General features: G+C 38.8%; 1 protein-coding gene across 2 annotated transcripts in view; it reads left to right on the top strand.

Moving 5' to 3' along the window:
* Positions 1–18,976, top strand: part of GNG2 (G protein subunit gamma 2) — a 129,459-nt gene that overhangs the window by 89,585 nt on the left and 20,898 nt on the right. For both annotated transcript variants that reach the window (XM_082384873.1, XM_082384874.1), the window contains one exon: positions 13,994–14,109. In XM_082384873.1, the coding sequence (XP_082240999.1) occupies positions 14,023–14,109 (87 nt within the window). In that variant the 5' untranslated portion in view covers positions 13,994–14,022. The remainder of the gene's footprint in view (positions 1–13,993; positions 14,110–18,976) is intronic.

The raw sequence follows: 18,976 nt of genomic DNA, 5'->3' as shown, positions 1-18,976 counted from the left end.
TATTTATTTATTTATTTATTTATTTATTTATGGCTGTGTTGAGTCTTCGTTTCTGTGCTAGGGCTCTCTCTAGTTGCGGCGAGCGGGGGCCACTCTTCATCGCGGTGCGCGGGCCTCTCACTATCGCGGCCTCTCTTGTTGCGGAGCACAGGCTCCAGACGCGCGGGCTCAGTAGTTGTGGCTCACGGGCTTAGTTGCTCCGCGGCATGTGGGATCTTCCCAGACCAGGGCTCGAACCCATGTCCCCTGCATTGGCAGGCAGATTCTCAACCACTGCGCCACCAGGGAAGCCCCTGAACCTTTTCTTATGGAGTACTTTCTTTGAGCAGATTTTTCATTCACGGCTCTACGGCTATTTTTTCAGTGTCCTTTCTCATGGAGGGTCCTGTGAACCTTTTGAGCAGCATGATTCATTGTTGCCTGGCATTCTGCAGGACATCAGAGTTCCTGCCTCTGCTCGCTAAATGTCAGTAGCCCCCTAGTTATTGTCATAACCCAGTCCACCCCCGCACATTTCCAGATGGCTCCTACTGGGTGATATCTCCCCTGGCTGAGAACTACTGCCGGTGGTTCTAGTGTGGGGCTTGGAGAATAAATGGAACCCCGTTTGGCATTTCCAGAGAGTAGACTTTAGAATTTTAAAATGAGATATTGGCTGTAGGGTTCTTTTTTTTTTTTTTTTTTTAGAGCTGTAGGGTTCTGAAAGAAGTAATCTGCAGCATTATAGCTCCTGATTCAAATTCAGAGATGTGTAACCACTCATAGTCTGTGCCATAACTTGGTTGCCAGTCTGGGCCACTGCAAAGGTAAACTCCAGTGCATCACAAAGCAGGCTACAGACTAGGCTGATGGGGTCAGGGGGAGTGGTGTCCAGAAATTAATCACCCTTTCTTATTAACTAAAAGGGTATTTTTTTTGTTTGTTTATTTTTAAGAGGGTTGTATCTGTATGTGTGTGTATTTTAAAGCTTTGTCTACATGATCTTTTTAGGAGAATTTTACTTTTTCTTTTAGCTATTTCAGTTGTCAGTGTATTTAAACCATTTCTTTCCCTCTTAGAAAAATAATTTCAGCCCAATTTGGGTTACATGTAAAATGAAACAGAAACATTAGCAAAGACTATCTGTGCTTGCCTGTTGAAACAGCCTGTGCATCTAACAGGATTCTGTCAACACTTTATCTTGGCCCCGTTATGTTCACAAGGTACAATGCCCTCTCCTCAACAACACTTCTCATTGCATGCAATTACTCTCAACTCAGGCAACTCAGGTAGGGGTGGAAGGCAAAAGGTTTCCTCTTCCCCATTAAGAATCAGTGGTGTAGCATTTCTATGCACTAATGATAAACAAGCTGGAAAGGAAATTAAGAACACAATTCCATTTCCGATATCATGAAAAAGAATAAAATACTTAGGAATTAACTAAGGAGGTAAAAGACTTGTACAATAAAAACTTCAAAACATTGCTGAAAGAAATTTAAGAAGACATAAGTGAATAGAAAGACATCCCATGTCCATAGATTGGAAGAATTAATATTGTTAAAATATCAGTATTACTCAAAGCAATCTACAGTTTCAATGTAATCTGTATAAAAGTTCCAGCAATAATTTTTGCAGAAATAGAAAAATCCATCCTAAAATTTGTGTGGAAGGTCAATGACCCTGAATAGCCAAAAAGAATCTTGAAAGAGAACAAGTTGGAGGACTCACACTTCATAATTTCAAAACTCACTGCAAAGCTACAGTAATAAAAAATTATGATACAGGCATAAAGATAGACATAGACCAATGGAATAGAGTAGAGAGCCCAGAAATAAACCCTCGCATATATAGTCAAATGATTTTCAACAACAGTGATGAGACCATTCAATAGAGAATGAACAATCTTTTCAACAAATGGTGTTGGGAAAACTAGATATCCACATGCAATAATAATAATAATAATAATAATAATAATAATAGAGTTGGACCCTTACCTCGCACCATACACAAAAATTAACTCAAAATGGATCAAAAACATAAGCATAAGAGCTAAAACTATAAAACTCTTAGAAGAAAATGTAAGGGAGGAAAACTTTTTGCTATAATTACCTCCATTTCTAACAAAGATAACCACAATAAGACTAACTTGTTCACAAATTAAGTCTAATTTCAATAAACTTGGCCTGATTATTTAGTGATTAACCATAGAGACTCTTTCAAAGTTTGCTTTGCTGGAACTTTTTATAAGAAATCTCAGATTAAACTCTTAAAAGCCTCTCTAGGCTAGGAAGCGAAGCAGAGAATTTGCTGTCAGACTTTTCTTGCAGTACCTATAGATTTGGATGCATTTTTCTCTTTTTGAAATCAGCAAAATATCCTAAGGTTCCCAGACCTGCCAGGAGGTGACGTTCCTTACTCACCTGGTAAGGCTGCCAGGAAGCCTGTAAACAGGGTTGGCTGATTTTTCCAAGGCGCTTTATTGGCTCCATAAAGTCAGCTTTAGTTCCTTAAAGGTTTCTGGTCATATTTGAGTCTATGTATGTCTCTCTCAAATACGACATTCCAGTCAAAGCCTTGGACCAATGTTTCCAATTGTGTCCTGTTACAAGGAAAACAGATGCTTATTGAACTTATGCAAATAATTATATTGCCATGAAAATAAGAATACTCATTGAGAGTTTTTTAATTCCTGAGGGACAAAGTAGGGAGAAAAAGTAAATGTTTCATCTTTGTCCACAGAGGTATACTTTTACCAAATTGCTCTAAGTCATGGGTAGCTTAAGAGAAAAGGGGAAAATTTTCCCTTAAATCTGGAAAAACAAAACATTAAAGAACCAGCAGTGTCTCAAATGAAAAGTCATAAAAATTATAATCATCCTCTTCAGTTCATTCAGTTCCATGTATAATAATTAATTCTCGTTGATCTTTGTCTTTTGTTAGCAGTTTTGTGAATCCAGTTTTCCTTAGAGTTCTATAAATCCTTACCCAGTTAAGTGGTATGATCTAAAAGTTATCAGAAGTCTGTATTCCACAGTACTTCTCAGAGTCCTTTCCATGAATTTCTCCGAAGATGAAACACATTTGCAAAATTCATCAAAGTAAAACAGTAAGTATAAATGACAAAAGACTTTAAAATGTCCAGGGTTGAAGATCTAATGAAAGCTCATTACAATGCTATTAACAAGGAAATTTGGTTATTTCTGTGACATACATTCTAAGGTAATAACTAGTGATAACATTATACCTGGACATATCAAATTTCTAGGAATTTCATATAATTTCTGGAACACTTATATACCTATACAAATATAACATAAAGCAGGCTTGTGTTAACTTATAATTTGACAATGCTTCCCATGTAATTTAACATATCAAATAAGCCTAATTAGTTAAACATCTCCCTTTTTTTTTAATAAGTAGAGAGAACAAATCTTTTGAGATGTTCCAGGGAACCTCTGGAAAATCCCAAGTTACTTCCAGATCAAAAGACTTCATTTAGAATTTGATTTGGGGAAGTTCGTCAAAAATATCAAAGGATTTGGACACTTGACTAAATAGGATCACAGATAATTAGGAAACAATAATTATTTAATTAAAATGATAAAAGATTTTAAAGGCAAATACAGAAGGTTACATAGTTTTAAGCAAAACTTAGCTCTTATTATTAAGACTCAGTTAGGTAATCAAAGACCTGATAAAGACAACATGAAGCACAGAAAATTATTTTAGTAAAATATAAAATCTTTGCTTCCTAGGCAGATTACTTACAAGGTAAAGAAAAACCTTTCACAATCTCTTATCAGGAGCAGACCAAGAGTTCAATAAAACTTGCTCTTTTAAGCAGAAAATTAAACTTTAGTTTTACATAAGCACACTGTTGATATTAAAGCTTATTTTTAAACCCTTACATTAACAATTCATTTTAGCCAGCTCCATTACCCAAGGTAAAATTCTCTCTTTCTCTCTCACTTCCCAACTTTCTATTCTCATTTAGTTTGTCCTTTGTTTCTCTTTTTCCCATTGTGAAATAACCAGCCTTACTTTAAGGTAAAGTTACCTTCATTTCCCTTAAGAAAAATGCATCTTCATACCTCATACCTTTTTTAACCCTAAACACAACCTACTTTTCTTGCACAGAAATGTTTTTCTTATTATTTTTAGTAGTTCCAATTGCATTTATTAATTAGAATTTTTAATTTGTAGAAACCTTAATTTCTAGTAAAAACCAAGAAGTAAGCAGTTGTGAATTGTACATTATACCAGCATTCTTGGATTGGCAAATTTATGAATACATTTTATAATTTCTAAAAACATATGTTTCTTTGTATTGTAACCTTTCAATGTGGTACATAATATTTACTAATAGATCCAAATATCTTTAGTTTCTCTGTAATCAGAAACCAAAAGTGGATAAACCCATGTTCAATAATTAATGTTTCTGTGTCTTATCTTATTTGGAAATTATCTACATATTCCATAAATTTCTATCATTTAATTTAACTTAACAAAACTCTAAGGGTATAATTTACCAAAGGGAGTTGGAAAACTATTTAAGTATACATCATAAAACATAATTATTATTGAAAAGTTCACTTAAAATTTTTTATCCCACTTACATTTATTTAATTCACTTGTTCCCAACAGTCATATCTAGATCACTCATGAAAATTTCGTAAGACATCCAAGTGGCCAGTCATCATTTTAAGTTATTTTTCTTGTTTACAAATTTTGCAACAGAGATAACATCAGCTTACTTGACTAGTAAACCCAGGTAGAATAAAAGTTGCATGTCTGCATTATATTTAATGCTGATAACTCTGAAGACATGTCTATTTTAATTAAACCAACAAACTTAAACTAACATTTATTTAGCAAAGGGTATCCCACATCACATGAACTTGAAAAACATTTGAGTTAGTTTCTATGTTTCTGAGTTGTACGAATGCTTAATTCATAAGAGCTTAAGTTTAAGCCAGTTAAATAGAGCTCATTTACAAAATGATTTTGGCAATACCATACAGAGGTAGAAAAATATCACATATACATAACATAGATTTATAGACATATGTAAACATACAGACAGACACAGAGACTTTATAGCTTTTGTTCTAAAACTTTAGCCATGAATCAGGTCCAATAAAATAACACTCACTAGTTTATAAATAACAGTTGAATTCAAATTATATCTCTGTAGGACAGAACAAGTTAAGCTTACGCTCTTAAATGGCTAAAGCTTTTTACTAATGTTTGTGCAGGAGACTTTTAAGATTTGTGTTTGTCCTTGACAAGTAATCTTATGAACGATGTGGACTAGATTTAGGCAAGTGAGTTTATAGTAGTTTGTATTTTTAAAAGCCTCCCCCCTCCTTTTTTTATCTTGTGTCTCAGGCAATTGTGAGCAGTGTTCTATTTACCTCTTGAGCTGTTTGCTTTATAAATACATGATAAGATTTACATCTTCAAGGGACAGGGAAAGAATGTAGGAATTTGGGAGTATATCTATTATCAGCAGTCTAAGGTAATTACTACTTAATTTTTTCCTTCTTTTTCTTAAGTCAGGATAATTGTACTTCCAATGTCTTGATTTTTTAATAATATCTGCAAATACCTGAAGGCAAATGGGAAAGGGTCTGAGTGGACTTTGAGCTGCTCTCAGAGCTATGCTTTTGTTTTTCTGAAGATTCAAGTTGCAAATCAAGTATTGTTGATTATAATTCCTTTTTTTCTCCTGCAATCTATCTTCAAAGAATTGGGTAGCTGCTTCCATCATAATGCTTAGAGGTTGATTAGCCCACCCAGGCACACTATTTTGAATTTGCCTTTTTAAATTCAGGAGAAAATTTCATATTAAGGAGGAAATTAAAAGATTTCTATATTCTGGAGCTTCAGGGCTTAATGCAGTATGCCTTTGAAAAGTCTGTACAAAGCATTTTATAAAGGCCTTTGGATGTTCTCCTTTTTCTGAGTGTACAATTTAATCTTAGACCAATTCACCTTGGGTGGGAAAGCCTCTACCTTTGCATATAATATATAATATTTAATATATAATATAAATGTAGTATTTGCTAAACATCAGCCTCCAGCTAATCCATTTATTGACCATTTTATAGGAGGGCCTGGGAGAAATTCTGGTCATCTGTTTCCTCAGTGAGAAGGGTTGTAAATGGCCAATAATCTTTTTAATATGTCTTTAAATTTGGTAGAACCTTCTGAAAGTGGAGATAAAGGGCTTTGTAATTTAAAAGATCTGTTGCTTTCCAGGGGATATGAATTCTTTGTGGTGTTGGGTAGAGGGGTCCAGGATACTTCTACAAAGGACATTGTATAGAAAGACCTGAAGCTGGCAGAGCCTGATTATGGAGCCCTGGAAAGTAGGAGGAGTTGTAAGGAATAGCAAAGAAAGCCTTACTCTCCATCCTGGGGGCATCTGTTAAATTTACTTCCCGACTTTCAGCATTTGCATGAGTAACCTGTATACTTGAGGCCTAGAGATCCGAGTGCTCTCTATAAATCTTTTAGGGAAAGGGAAGTTAAAACAGGCAGCTGGGTGTTGAAGGGGAAGGTGGAGGAGTTTGGGGAGCTAAGGGAATTTACTGAGGAGATGGGGCCAGATTTTTTAAAGGGGGAATTTATGTTGGATGTGGTCTTTAATTTTTTTTCTAAGCCTAATGTCTGTTCTTTCATCTTGTTAAGAGGGTCCCTAAGGCTAGACATTATATTCCTTTGTGTTCTCTTTTTAATTTGGTCTTTCCATAGGTAGCAGTAAGACAGTCGTTAAGAATGAGAGCGCTCTTAAAAAATCTCTTTCTTTCAAATATTGCCAGTTCAAAGGATCCTTTGGCCATTGATGAGTAGGAACTTACATTAATCTCAATAGCTACTCAAACCAGTAAGTCTTTTTTACAGTTTAACCATGGATGCAAGAGGCATCCCAAAGGACAGTACAAAAGACATAGTCCTCAGAAGATCCAGAAACTTCATTCCAGATTTAGCCTAAGAAAGCAAAGACCATTGTTGTCATAGGTAGTAAGAACGGTATAGTGCAAACAGTGTCTCTGGTCTCTCACAAGAACATGAGGCCGCTCTAGTCACAGACCTACTAATCTATGACACCAGGCAGGCATTAATAGAATGAGACTTTTCCAGCACTAGCAAGACAACGAAGGCTGAGATGACAAAGGCCCCTTATGACAAACTTCCCTGAAAGCTGGCACAGTTGGACAAAGAGAACATTGCTTGTGACTTCATGTCTTGGAATCCAGTCTATTCAACTGGCCACCAAGTGCAAGCTATTACTTGCATTCTCCGGCTAGCAGAAACCAGAGAATATTCTTACTGGTCATAGAGTTATGCTTTCAGGACATAGAACAAGATGAAAGGAAAACTTCACCCAGTTTTTACATGAGAGGACCCAGAGCAAAGTTTGTCTAAATAGATGCCAGTCTGATGAGAACCGTGAACTCACCAATGTGTGAAGCCAGATCAGACAACAGGCTTCTAGAACCTATGCCTGTGTTCTGCCCTATGGTTTTTCTCCTTATGAGAAATGACACAAAAGGCAGAGAAAAAGGAAAACAATGACCATCTCTGGGAGAAAAGGAATAAATAGATAACAAGAGTACTCACAACAAATCTTTACAAGTCGCCATACCCAAGGAACTAATTCATAAAAATATTTTCTCCTACTAATCTGAATTTAGCAAAAGAAAAGGATTCTTACCATTCTCCCCTCTATGAGACCTTGCAGACAGAGATCTGGGAGACTGATTTGGTACGAATTCTTTCCTTCTGCCAGCACTTACCAGAGGTCCCAGGGTCTCTCAGCTGCCGCAGCCCAAGGGTGAACGGTGTCCAGGCCAGGCAGAGCCCTACTTTTGGCACCAAAACTGGAGAGGAGGAAAATTTCCCCTTCTTCCATTCTTGATTCTTTGGCTGGTCTAATAATTAAATTGACATAAGATTAACAGTTGGCTGGTCTAATAATTAAATTGACATAAGATTAACAGTTGACTGGTCTAATAATTAAATTGACATAAGATTAATAGGAGAAAAACAAATTTAATTTTGTACATATACATGAGCCCATAAAGAAATGAGACTCAAAGAAGTGACCAAAGCAGGCAGCTTTTATACCTTTTAGACAGGGAAACAATATGTTTGTGAAGAATCAACGAGATGAATGGATCTGGGCTTGGGATAGCAAATTACTGAAGAAGTAACAAGGTTTATTGATACAGCCTTCTCGGCCCTGAATTTCCTGTCTCTGGCAATAAGGATGCCTTCTACCTTCCTGGTAGAGGGAGGGTGCCTTCACACAGGAGATTTATTTCCTGATTTCAGGGGGACAAAGAGAGTGAGAGTATTCTTCTTGCACTGGCTATTTTCTTAACTAACTTCAATTCAAAATAACCAGTATGCCATAGTGACATATCTTGGAGTGGCATATTCTTTTCTCCTTCAAAAAAATGGAGCATAGCATTCACACCTTTAGATTTGGCAGTGATTTCCCGGCTGTAACATCAAAGGCACAGGCAACAAAAGAAAAAAATAGAAAAATTGGACTTCATGAAAATTAAAAACTTTTGTGCATCAAAGTACACTATCAACAGAGTGAATAGGCAATCCATGGAATGGGAGAAAATATTTGTAAACCATATATCTGATTAGAGATTGGTATCCAGAATATATAGAAAATTCCTAAAACTCAACAACAACAAACCTGATTTTAAAATGGGCAAAAGGCTTGAATAGACCTTTCTCCAAAAAAAGATATCCAAATGGCCAATGAACACACGAAAAGGTGCTCAACATCACTACTCATTTGGGAAATGCAAATCAAACTACAGTGAGGTACCACCTCACACCCATTAGGATGACTACTATTAAAAAAAAGAAAGTGTTCATGAGCATGAGGAGAAACTGGAACCCTTGTGCACTTTTAGTGATAATGTAAAATGGTACAGCTACTACCGAAAACAGTATTGCTGTCCCTCAAAAAATTAAAAATAGACTTACCTTATATGATCCAACAACTCCATTTCTGGGTATATACTCAAAAGAACTGAAAGCAGAGTCTTGAAGAGATATGTGTACTCCCATATTCACAGCAGCATTACTCACAGTAGCTAAAACGTGGAAGCATCCCAAGTGTCTGTCAACAGATAAATTGATAAAATATGGTATATGCATAGAATGTAATATTATTCAGCCTTAAAAAGGAAGGAAATTCTGACACATGCTACAACATGAATGAACCTTGAGGACATTATGCTAAGTGAAACAGGACAGTCATGTAAAGACAAATACTGTATGATTCCACTTCTATGAGGTACCTAGAGTAATCAAAATCATAGAGACAGAAAGTAGAATGGTGGTTTCCCAGGCTGGGGGAGAAAGGAATGGGTGTTATTGTTTAATGGGTACAGAGTTTCAGATTTGTAAGATGAAAAGAGGTGTGTGTGTGTGTGTGTGTGTGTATGTGTGTGAGTGTGTGTGATGCATTGTCCAAATGCTTCAAGCTTAGAAGATAAGCTAACTTTTTCTTATTTACCATAGTCACTTTTTAGGAAAATACATACTTCAGTAGGGCTCCAGGACCCAATTCCAGTGTGTGGAGGGGGGCAGTTCCCTTCACACCAATAAACAATCCTCTGACACCAGTTGAGTGTCCTACAATTTAACTTAATTCTTTAATTCTGACATTGCCTACCCAGGGATAGCATCAGGTTCCACAGGTTAAGGGTTGATCTTACAAGACTACAGTCTCCTCCCCCTACCCACAAACACAATTCAGGCCCCCCATTGCAAGCCCAGGTTTTTACCTGTACTTCTGACTGACTGGCTATAAATCAGAGATTCCCATGACCTCTTCCTCGGTTTTGATTAATTTACTATTACAGAACTCAGAGAAACATTTTACATACTAGGTTACCAGTTTATTATAAAGGAATGTAACTCAGGAACAGCCAGATGGAAGAGATGCAAAGGGCAAGGTATGGGGAAAGGGTGCAGAGCTCCCATACCCTCTCTAGGTGGGCCACTCTTCCAGCATCTCCATGTGTTCACCAACCTGGAAGCTCTCCAAACCCTGTCCTTTTGGGGTTTTATGGAGACTTCTTTACATAGTCGTGATTAATTAAATCATTGGCCACTGGCAATTGATTCAACCTTCAGCCCTTTTTCCCTTCCAGGAGGTTGGGGTTGGGGGTGAGTTCTGAAAGTTCCAACCCTCTAATCACATGGTTGGTTCTCCTGGCAAACAGCTCCCCCATCCTCAGGTTGCCTAAGGACTTTCCAAAAGTCACCTCATTAACATAACAAAAGACCTTTATTGGTCTTACTGCAGGAGATTCCAAGGGTTTTAGGAGCTCTGTGCCAAGAATAGTTCGAAGACCAAATATATATTTCTTATAAATCTCAATATCACATACTTCTTTGGAACACTGGTCTAGGACTCTACAGTTCTTTCAGTTTTCAGGAGGGGGATTTCTTCATTGCTTTTACAGGAAAGCAGCCGGATGTGAAAAAAGAGGAAAATGCACTAAGTGATTCTGAAAGTGGCCCTAGATTTTGTTGGGTCATATGGTAAAAGAAAAACATACAGGATCTTCCTAAAGGTAGAAGCACAAACCAAAGCCTTTGTCTACTTTTTTTTCTTAAGTCCATTTAGGTTTTATGTGTTCTCTCCCCAGCGTTTCTAAACTTACGTCCTTCCCCATCCCTCTTCTTTCCCACCTCAACATCCCACCTTTCCACTTTCCTTCTCTACCTGCACAGAGGTCTCTTTCCATCGTAAGTAGAATAAAGGCCCCCAAAGATGTCCATGGCCCCATACCTGGAACCTGCAGATTGTTATGTTACATGGCAAAGGGAATTAAGGTTGCAAATGGAATTAAGGTTGCTAATCAGTTGACCTAAAGGTACAGAGATTATCCTGTATTATCAGAGTGGACCCAGTGTGGTTACAATGGTTCTTAAAAGCGGAAGAAGGAGGCAGAGGAGAGTCAGAGAGAGAAGTGACTACCAAAGAGGTTAGAGTGATGTAGAGTGAGAAGAAGTCAACTCACCTTTGTTGGTTTTGAAAATGAAGAAAAAAACCAAGAGCCAAGGAATGCTGGACACCTTTAGAAACTATGTAAGGAAAGGAAACATTTTCCTTTAGACCTCCAGAAGGAATGAAGCCCTGCCAATAACTTTAGCCCAGTGGGTCCTATTTCAGACTTCTAACCTCCAGAACTGTTAAGATACATTTATATTCTTTAAGCTACTAAATTTGTAGTAAGGTGTTACAGCAGCAATAGAAAGCTCATACACTTTCCATCTCAGCCTCCTCAGGACAGCTACAGCTTTTTCCAGGGAACATTAACAGGCATTAGGACATAGACTTTCCTGGATACTCAAATAAAAATAATGGGTCATTTTTATCAGTTAATGGCAGATCTGTGAGCCAACAGTAGAGAAACCCTTAATAATAGTGGTGTAAACAAGATAGGTGCTTATTTCTCTTCACATAGATGGCAGCCAGTTCACAGCTGGCATGGTGGCTCTACAGTGTCAGTAAGGACCCAGATCCTTCCTGCTCCTCCTGGAGTGTAGCCCAGACGTTTAAGATGGAGCTCTGTGGTCAATATGACTACCTTCTAGGCCAGTAACAGGAGGAAGGGGAAGCAAAGGGCACATCCCTTCCCTTCAGGACACTTCTGCTTATGTCTCATTGGCCAAAACTTAGTCATATCACCACACCAAGCTGCAAGGGAGGCTGGGAATGCATCTTTCAGCAAAATGTCCCCAACTAAAATTCAGGGTTCTTGTGGTCTCTGTTAAAAAGAAAAAAAAAAATTGTTATCACTAATGAAGAAGAGGAAAAGGGGTATTGGAAGCAAGCAGTGGTCTCTGCCACAAGTTACTATACTATCTGGTTTAGATTCAAGGGCAGAAGAATAGCTGACCAGACTCTCAGAGCTCCCTCAGGCCCAATGAGGATTTGGAAATTCTGTGATAGTCTGTATTCTAGTGTGATAAATTCTAGTTTGGAGGAAACATGAACTTTACAGAGCAGTGTCCAGGGGCCTGTAGACCATGACTCTTTCCATTTTGGATCACTGGAAGTGTTAGGCTACTCTACTGGGTAAGTCAATACTCCATCTTGGCCCTGTGAAGTTTTGCAAGGCTGGTAGATGTCCGTTTTATTTGGGGGCACATAATTTCCCTGTGGGGCTAAGATGATTAGGTCCCTAACCATGCTGATGAAATCGCAGTTGTTGTTAAAGCCTCCTTTTTTGTGTTTGTTTTTGCATGCAAGATCCTTCCCTTGATCTTCAAGCATTTGAAAGTAGAGTTCAGAGATCTTTGTGGCTTCAAAATTCTTTCAGTCTTCCTTCCCATTTTATTGTCTCCAAACCCTTTGAAAATAAATTGAGGGAACAGTTTACTATCCTCCAATTTATACTATAAATGTTGTTGGGCTGGCTTTTGCAGTATTCTTTATAAAATAACACTATCCATGAAGGGACCTCTTTGTTTACAGAGAGTTAAATGTCAAGAAATAAGAACCAAAGAAGATAATTTATAGACTTTTGCTTTTTTGGTAATTAAAATAAAAATTGTTTCTTGATTTTCATGGATATGTAAAAACCTATGTACTGAACTTATTATGGGTTATTTTTCTTTCTGTAGGTTTTCTATGTGTCCTCTTTCCTTTTTGAGATAGTAGCCTGATCCTACTTTATCCCTAGATAAAAATATTCCCCAAAGCTAGTAGAAGTCACGGTTTTTAATATAATATCTTCAGAACAAGATATGACTGGTGGTGACTGAAGCAGTGTTTAATGTTTCTCATTTCTTGGGTCGTACACTCTAGTTAAATTGCAGCTCTCAGATATTCCTTCACTATAGGGTGTCAGTGACCTCAAGGGGCAAACTTACATTGACGGTCCTGAAATAGTATATGGCACCTTGACATGGAGCAAGACCTGATGAGAATGTGGGGGAAGTGAGCACTGAAAGTAAATAGGGTACTTTCTGAGATGAACAACAAGAATAAAGTGAGATGGTGGGTCAAGAAATAATTAGAAGAGAAATGAAATTGGGATAGGACTTGAAGGGATTGGGGGACAAGGATGGGAGTGGGTCTGGTAGAGCCAGAGACAAAGAAACCATCTCACCATCTACATAGGTACAGAACTCCACTCTCTAAACATTTATGTTCCATTCCATATTCATAAAAGTATTAAGTCTGTTGTACTTAATTTAGAATACCACTGGTCTACTCATCAATGCAAGTAACAATTTAGACATAGCAACGCCTACCCCTTGACATTATAGATTATTCCTGAAGAATTATGAGTAAAGTAATTGGTTGTGAATCAAGCCATATTTCAAATAGACTGGAGAGAAAGGACCATTTAAAACGGTGCTGGATAAACAACACAAAAAAGCCACAAGTCCTATTGCAGTGTCTCTGCAGTATAATAGACTGAGGTGCTTACGGTTAACCAAAGAGTCAGCATTTGAGCCCATCAAGAGAACATGGTAAACATAGTGTTTTTAGTCCTTAGGGATTATATAATTTACCATTCCTGCCTCTGCTCACCTTTCATTCCTCATCCTCTGAGGGCACTTAACACAGTATCTAACAATAGCAGTATCCAATAAATAACAACAGTAATTATGCATACTATCACCCTTACCATTTTGAACTTATTTCATAAATTGACATAAATTTAATAACTTGCTTTCTTAATGTGGCAACATATCTTATTTGATTTGATGAACATTCTTCCTTTTTTTTCCCCCAAAGAAGGATGGAAGGGCAGAGGTAGGGAGTTGGAAAAGCAAACCTCATCTTCTGGCCTGCCTGCCACTCAGACTTAGTGCTGGATTGGGGATGCAGATGGCTGGAGGAACCTGGCCTGACTATAGCCATTTTGGGGGGATCCCCCGGTTATGATGAATCTGCACATTTGGCAGCTGGAGAGTTCTCTGATGCATTTTTCCTCCTTGTTTTCTTTCCCAGTGTGTCTGAAAAACCCACCCAGCATTCCAATGGCCAGCAACAACACCGCCAGCATAGCTCAAGCCAGGAAACTGGTAGAACAGCTGAAGATGGAAGCCAACATCGATAGGATAAAGGTGAGGATGGCGTAACCCACACAGCTCAGCTAGCCTTGATTGTCAGGAGCATGACTTGCAGCCATGTGTCATTTGGCTACTTTTCTATGGAGAGTGATGAAACCAGTGATGGTGGAAGAGAAACTTAATGGTTAGGCAAAAGTTCATTTTTCTAATGTGTCTTTGCCTCCTCTGGATTTCTCCAGAATAAAATGATAGTATAAATTAAAACTGGTTCTCCATGTGGACGTCAAAACGAAACTTAGGCTCATGGCTGAATTCTAGTCAAGGGATTTGGAAAACCCATGAAACGTAGAAATCCACCAGTTCACTTCTCTGACCTTGTAAAGACCCCCTTCTCACTTGGGTTTAATTTTTTCTGTCCTTCCTTATGTCGTTTCTAATTTTTAGTGTCTATCTTCACGTCTAATCCTTCGATCCACCACTGCATGTTATTTTTTTTCTTCTTTATACCTTACTGGATTGTTTTCTTCAGAACGCAAAAACCACACGTGGTCTCCCTGAGAAGTCAAACAGCATAGAGGTTTCATGGAACTTAATATTCCACTTCTTTCTTTCTCTTACTCCCCAGATCAAACCTGACAGCTTTGTCTTAAGTTGGACCTAACATATTAAGCCAGGACTTTAAATCCAAACCTTTTGTTGGCAGATTTTCAATGTAAATTAACCCACACAGATAGCTACTGCAGGGTAGTAAAGTAAATTTATGTCAACTATCAAAGCTTCACTTTCCCAGAAGACCTGAGCATTTTATGAAATGGAACTCAGCAACATTTTACTAAAATTAGAACATTCTTTCAGATGCCTTTTTTAAACTGGAAGATTTGTCCATTCCTGACTTAGCAATCTGAACAATCCAGCCATCCTTTGGAAGGTGCTTCTAAAACAAAGGTCAATAAATTATGGTTCATGAGCCAGGTCCAGCCCACTGACTGTTTTTCTCAATAAAGCTTTATTAGAACACAGCCCCACCCATTCGTTTACATACTGTCTGTGGCTACTTTCACACTACAACAGCAGGGTAGAGTAGTTGCAGCAGAGACCCTGTGGCCCACAAACCCTAAAATTTTTTCTCTCTGGCCTTTTAGAGTAAAACTTTGCTGACCACTGGTGTATAGCAGTGGTTCTCAGCCCAGCTGTATATTCATATCACCCAGGGAATTTTATAAAAGGACCAATTCTAAGACCACACTGTAGACCAATTAAATTAGAATCTATTAGGGTATGATTCAGGCAGCAGTATTTCTTTTAATTATCAGTTAATTTCAATGTATAGTTATGGTTGGGAACCATGGTCCTATAGGAAGGGGTTTGCTCCTTATAACTCCCATCAGGTCTGGCCTAGAGCATGAAGGGAGAGCTGGTCTTCCTCCATAAGTAAACTGAGCAAATTTCCATCTATCCTGAATCTCCTTTGTAAAATTCATGTCCTGGTAATGGACCACAAAATGTAAACAGCTTCTTCTTTCTTGCAATAGCTTTAATTCTTTATTTATGAATATGATAAAGGGTCTTCACCATCTGTCCTGTGCCTTTTTTACCTTCCTCTTCTCCTTTTTTGCCTCTTCTTTTTTATTTCCTTTCTTTAAAAAAGTATAATATGGCAAGTGCGCACAGTACCTGCTGAGAGGAGTGAGGTGGCCCAAAGATTGTGGCACCAAAAAGAGTCATTCGGTTCTTTTTTTTGGTTCTGTCCATGGACCTTCTGGAAAATGCCACCTTGCCTTTTGGCATGGCCGAACGAAGAAAAAAGTGTTTGAAAAGCACTATTGTGGTTGGCATTTTCTGTTACTACTCAGCATCCCCAGGCCCACATCCTGAAGGAGGGTGTGATGGTGTTGGTGGCGATGAAAAGCTGACAGTGGGAAGAACAGGACAAAAACCAACCTTTTCAGCCATACATCAGACCTTCATCACCTCTCACCTGAATTACTGATTGAAAGGCGCTCTTAGCTGATCTTTGCAATCCCGTCTCAACCCCATCTCCATCCCTGCCATCGCTTACCCTCCATGTGGCCAAAGACAACTTTCTACAAGAAAACCTCATTAGTTTCCTCTCTTACTGAAGATCTTTTCTTGATTCCCATCACCTGGAAAATGAAATTCAAACTCTATAGCAAAGCATACAACGTCCTTCCGACCCCTGCCCCACTTTTCAGCTTCATCCCCTTCCTCTCACCCACATGCTATATTGAACCATTTTTAATTCCCTTGATGACAATTTCAAATGCCTTTAACACTCACTCTCCTCCTCTCTACATTTCTGCTTTAGCAACTCCAGTGACTCCTTGAAGACTCAATCATTATATCCTTTAAGACACTTTCCCAAACCTTCATCATTAGGTTGGATTTTTGCTATTTTTCAGTTATTCATTTATTCCTTTATCCAATAAATATTTTATTGAGAGCTTTCTAAATTGCCAGGCCTTGTTAGATCTCTGTATCTCTATAGAGATACAGAGCTAGATGAAAAAGAAGACATGATTCTTGCTCTCAAGGATCTCCTAGTCTGGTAAGAGGTTACCAAAAAAAATGAACAAGACCTATTATTAACACAAATAAGATATCCAAAAAGCATAATTACCAAATATCATGAGAAAGAAGTCAACACCACACCCTGATTCCCTTTGAATACTGCTTCTGAAGAGACCAAATAAATCACTATCTGTTTTAGAGCGACAAAGCATTAGCCTAATGAGCTGAACAATGAGTGACTGCCTTCTTACATGATCGTCACTTTCATATCTCTGACGCCATTAGACCTGAAATTGTTGGAAATGCAGTGGCAGCCTGTATCTCAGCATCTGTTCTGCACATCAGAGCCAGGCAGGCATGCTGTGGTGAAGTGTCAGATTATTTTTAGTTTAGCTCTTGGGTAAAACTGCGACTGTGTTGACACTGTTGGCAGCTAGCTGGTTTAGGGCTTGGTTATCTGCCTTTTGGAGTCCCTTCCAGGCTTCTGAGTGGTCAGGCTTCTCCACCTACTTTCGGTACATGATCCCGTCAGCAAGAAGGGGCTTCTCCCTGAAGATCTCAAGTTTCTGATTTTCCAATTAGAGTAGTGACCTCTTCAAGCTATAAAGGTGGCAGTGGCTTTACGTCCATCTGGCAGAGCCTAGTACAGCTGAGGCAACAAGGAACAAGGAAAAGGAGGGCCTTCCCTGGTAGTCCAGTGGGTAAGACTCTGTGCTCCCAATGCAGGGGGCCCAGGGTCTATCCCTGGTTGGGGAACTAGATCCTGCATGCATGCCGCAACTAAGAGTCCGCATGCCACAACTAAGAAGTCCGCGTCTAAAGATCCCATGTGCCACAAGTAAGACTCGGTGCAGCCAAAATAAATAAATAAATAATTTTTTAAAAAAAAAAGAACAAGGAAAAGGGGACACAGCTGACACTGGAGCTGTCAAGGGTCCCTTAAGCAGGGGGTGGCCTTATCCCTCCTTTGGCCTCCAGAATAACCTGGAGAAGGCCCTACCTTGAGAGGGAGGGTCTGAATAGCATATTCATTTTTAAACCTTCTTGTTTCCTATCCCTTTGCATCACAGATCCTGAGAGATTTGGGCTAATGAACCCATTATCTGTTCATAAGCCTCAGGCATGTATAAATGATACTGCCAGCCTCTCTGTGTTTCTTTGTTAGCATTTCATTCAAGGAGAGAAAGGAAAGAGAAACCAAAGAAAGCTGGGAAGGGCTCTGGGGAAAGAGGCAGAGAGAGGTTGTGGAAACTGTGACACTCAGATGTACAAAACAACAAGATACACTGCTGTTGAGCAAAGGCCAGTGAAAGAAAGCTTGTCCTGAGAGCGCAAGTCGAGAGAGCATGTGTAAAAGCAAAGGACAGTAGGACTTCAGTTAAATCTATTTATTCATCACTATATTAGGACTCTGGGTTTCTAATAATAGAAACCTAACCCAAGCTGACTTAAGCAGAAAGAAGGGATCGATTATAAAAAATACAGGGCGTCTCAGAATCTAAGAGCAGAAATGTAGCTGATTAAGCAGAGGGAGTGAGAGCTGGAAGGCCAGCGGGAACTGCATGTGCTCTGTGATATCCCTCTGTTTCTCCCTGTATATCTGCCTCTTTCTTTTCCTGGGAGGAATAGATTCCTCAGCTGCCTGTTCCATATGGCAGACGCAAGGTGGCTGCCCATGGCTCCGAGGATCACATGTCATACTTTCAGCTCCATGAAGAAACAGATAGATTCATGTCATCCCTTTTAGTCTCACTCCCATATTCCTAGAGTGGTATATTTGTTCTACCACGGATGAGCCATGCAGCTTCAATCAACTGATGCTAGAATTGAATCACGTTGCACAAAAATGGCTCCTAGGAACTAACCCACCCATATGGTTGGGAAGGGGACAGATTGTTAAGGAGGGGTGAGAATCATTGTAAGCTAGAAGGATGCCCTTTAACAGAGGGTGTTGTTGACATCATGAATAATGTAGATGTAAGTGCAAAAGAAAGCCAAGGCCAGGAGCCTGGGTGAAATGATTGCTTCTTATCTAGTTGGATGCTCTTTAAATTGCACATAAAAATGTCAAACTTATTTCTCATTTCTCCCAAATGGTTCCAATAGACCTTTCCAACTGGCTCGTCTTACTATCTCAAGAATATGCTATGCAGATTCCCATCTCTCTGGTTATTCTGGATCCCTCACTGAGAACACCCTTCCTCTTATTCTTTTCCTATGTCCTATAGACCTAATGTTTGTGTCCCTCCCAAAATTCATATGTTAAAATCCTAACACCCAATGTGATAGTATTTGGAGGTGGGGCCTTTGGGAAGTGATTAGGTCATGAAGGCAGAGCCCTCAGGAATAGAATTAGTGCCCTTATAAAGACTCAGAGAACTCCCTTGCCCCT

This window comes from Balaenoptera borealis (assembly GCF_965194805.1).
Source record: "Balaenoptera borealis genome assembly, chromosome: 3".
NCBI lineage: Eukaryota > Metazoa > Chordata > Mammalia > Artiodactyla > Balaenopteridae > Balaenoptera > Balaenoptera borealis.
The sequence above is the reverse complement of the archived record's forward strand: the minus strand, read 5'-3'. Positions and strand labels throughout refer to the sequence as shown.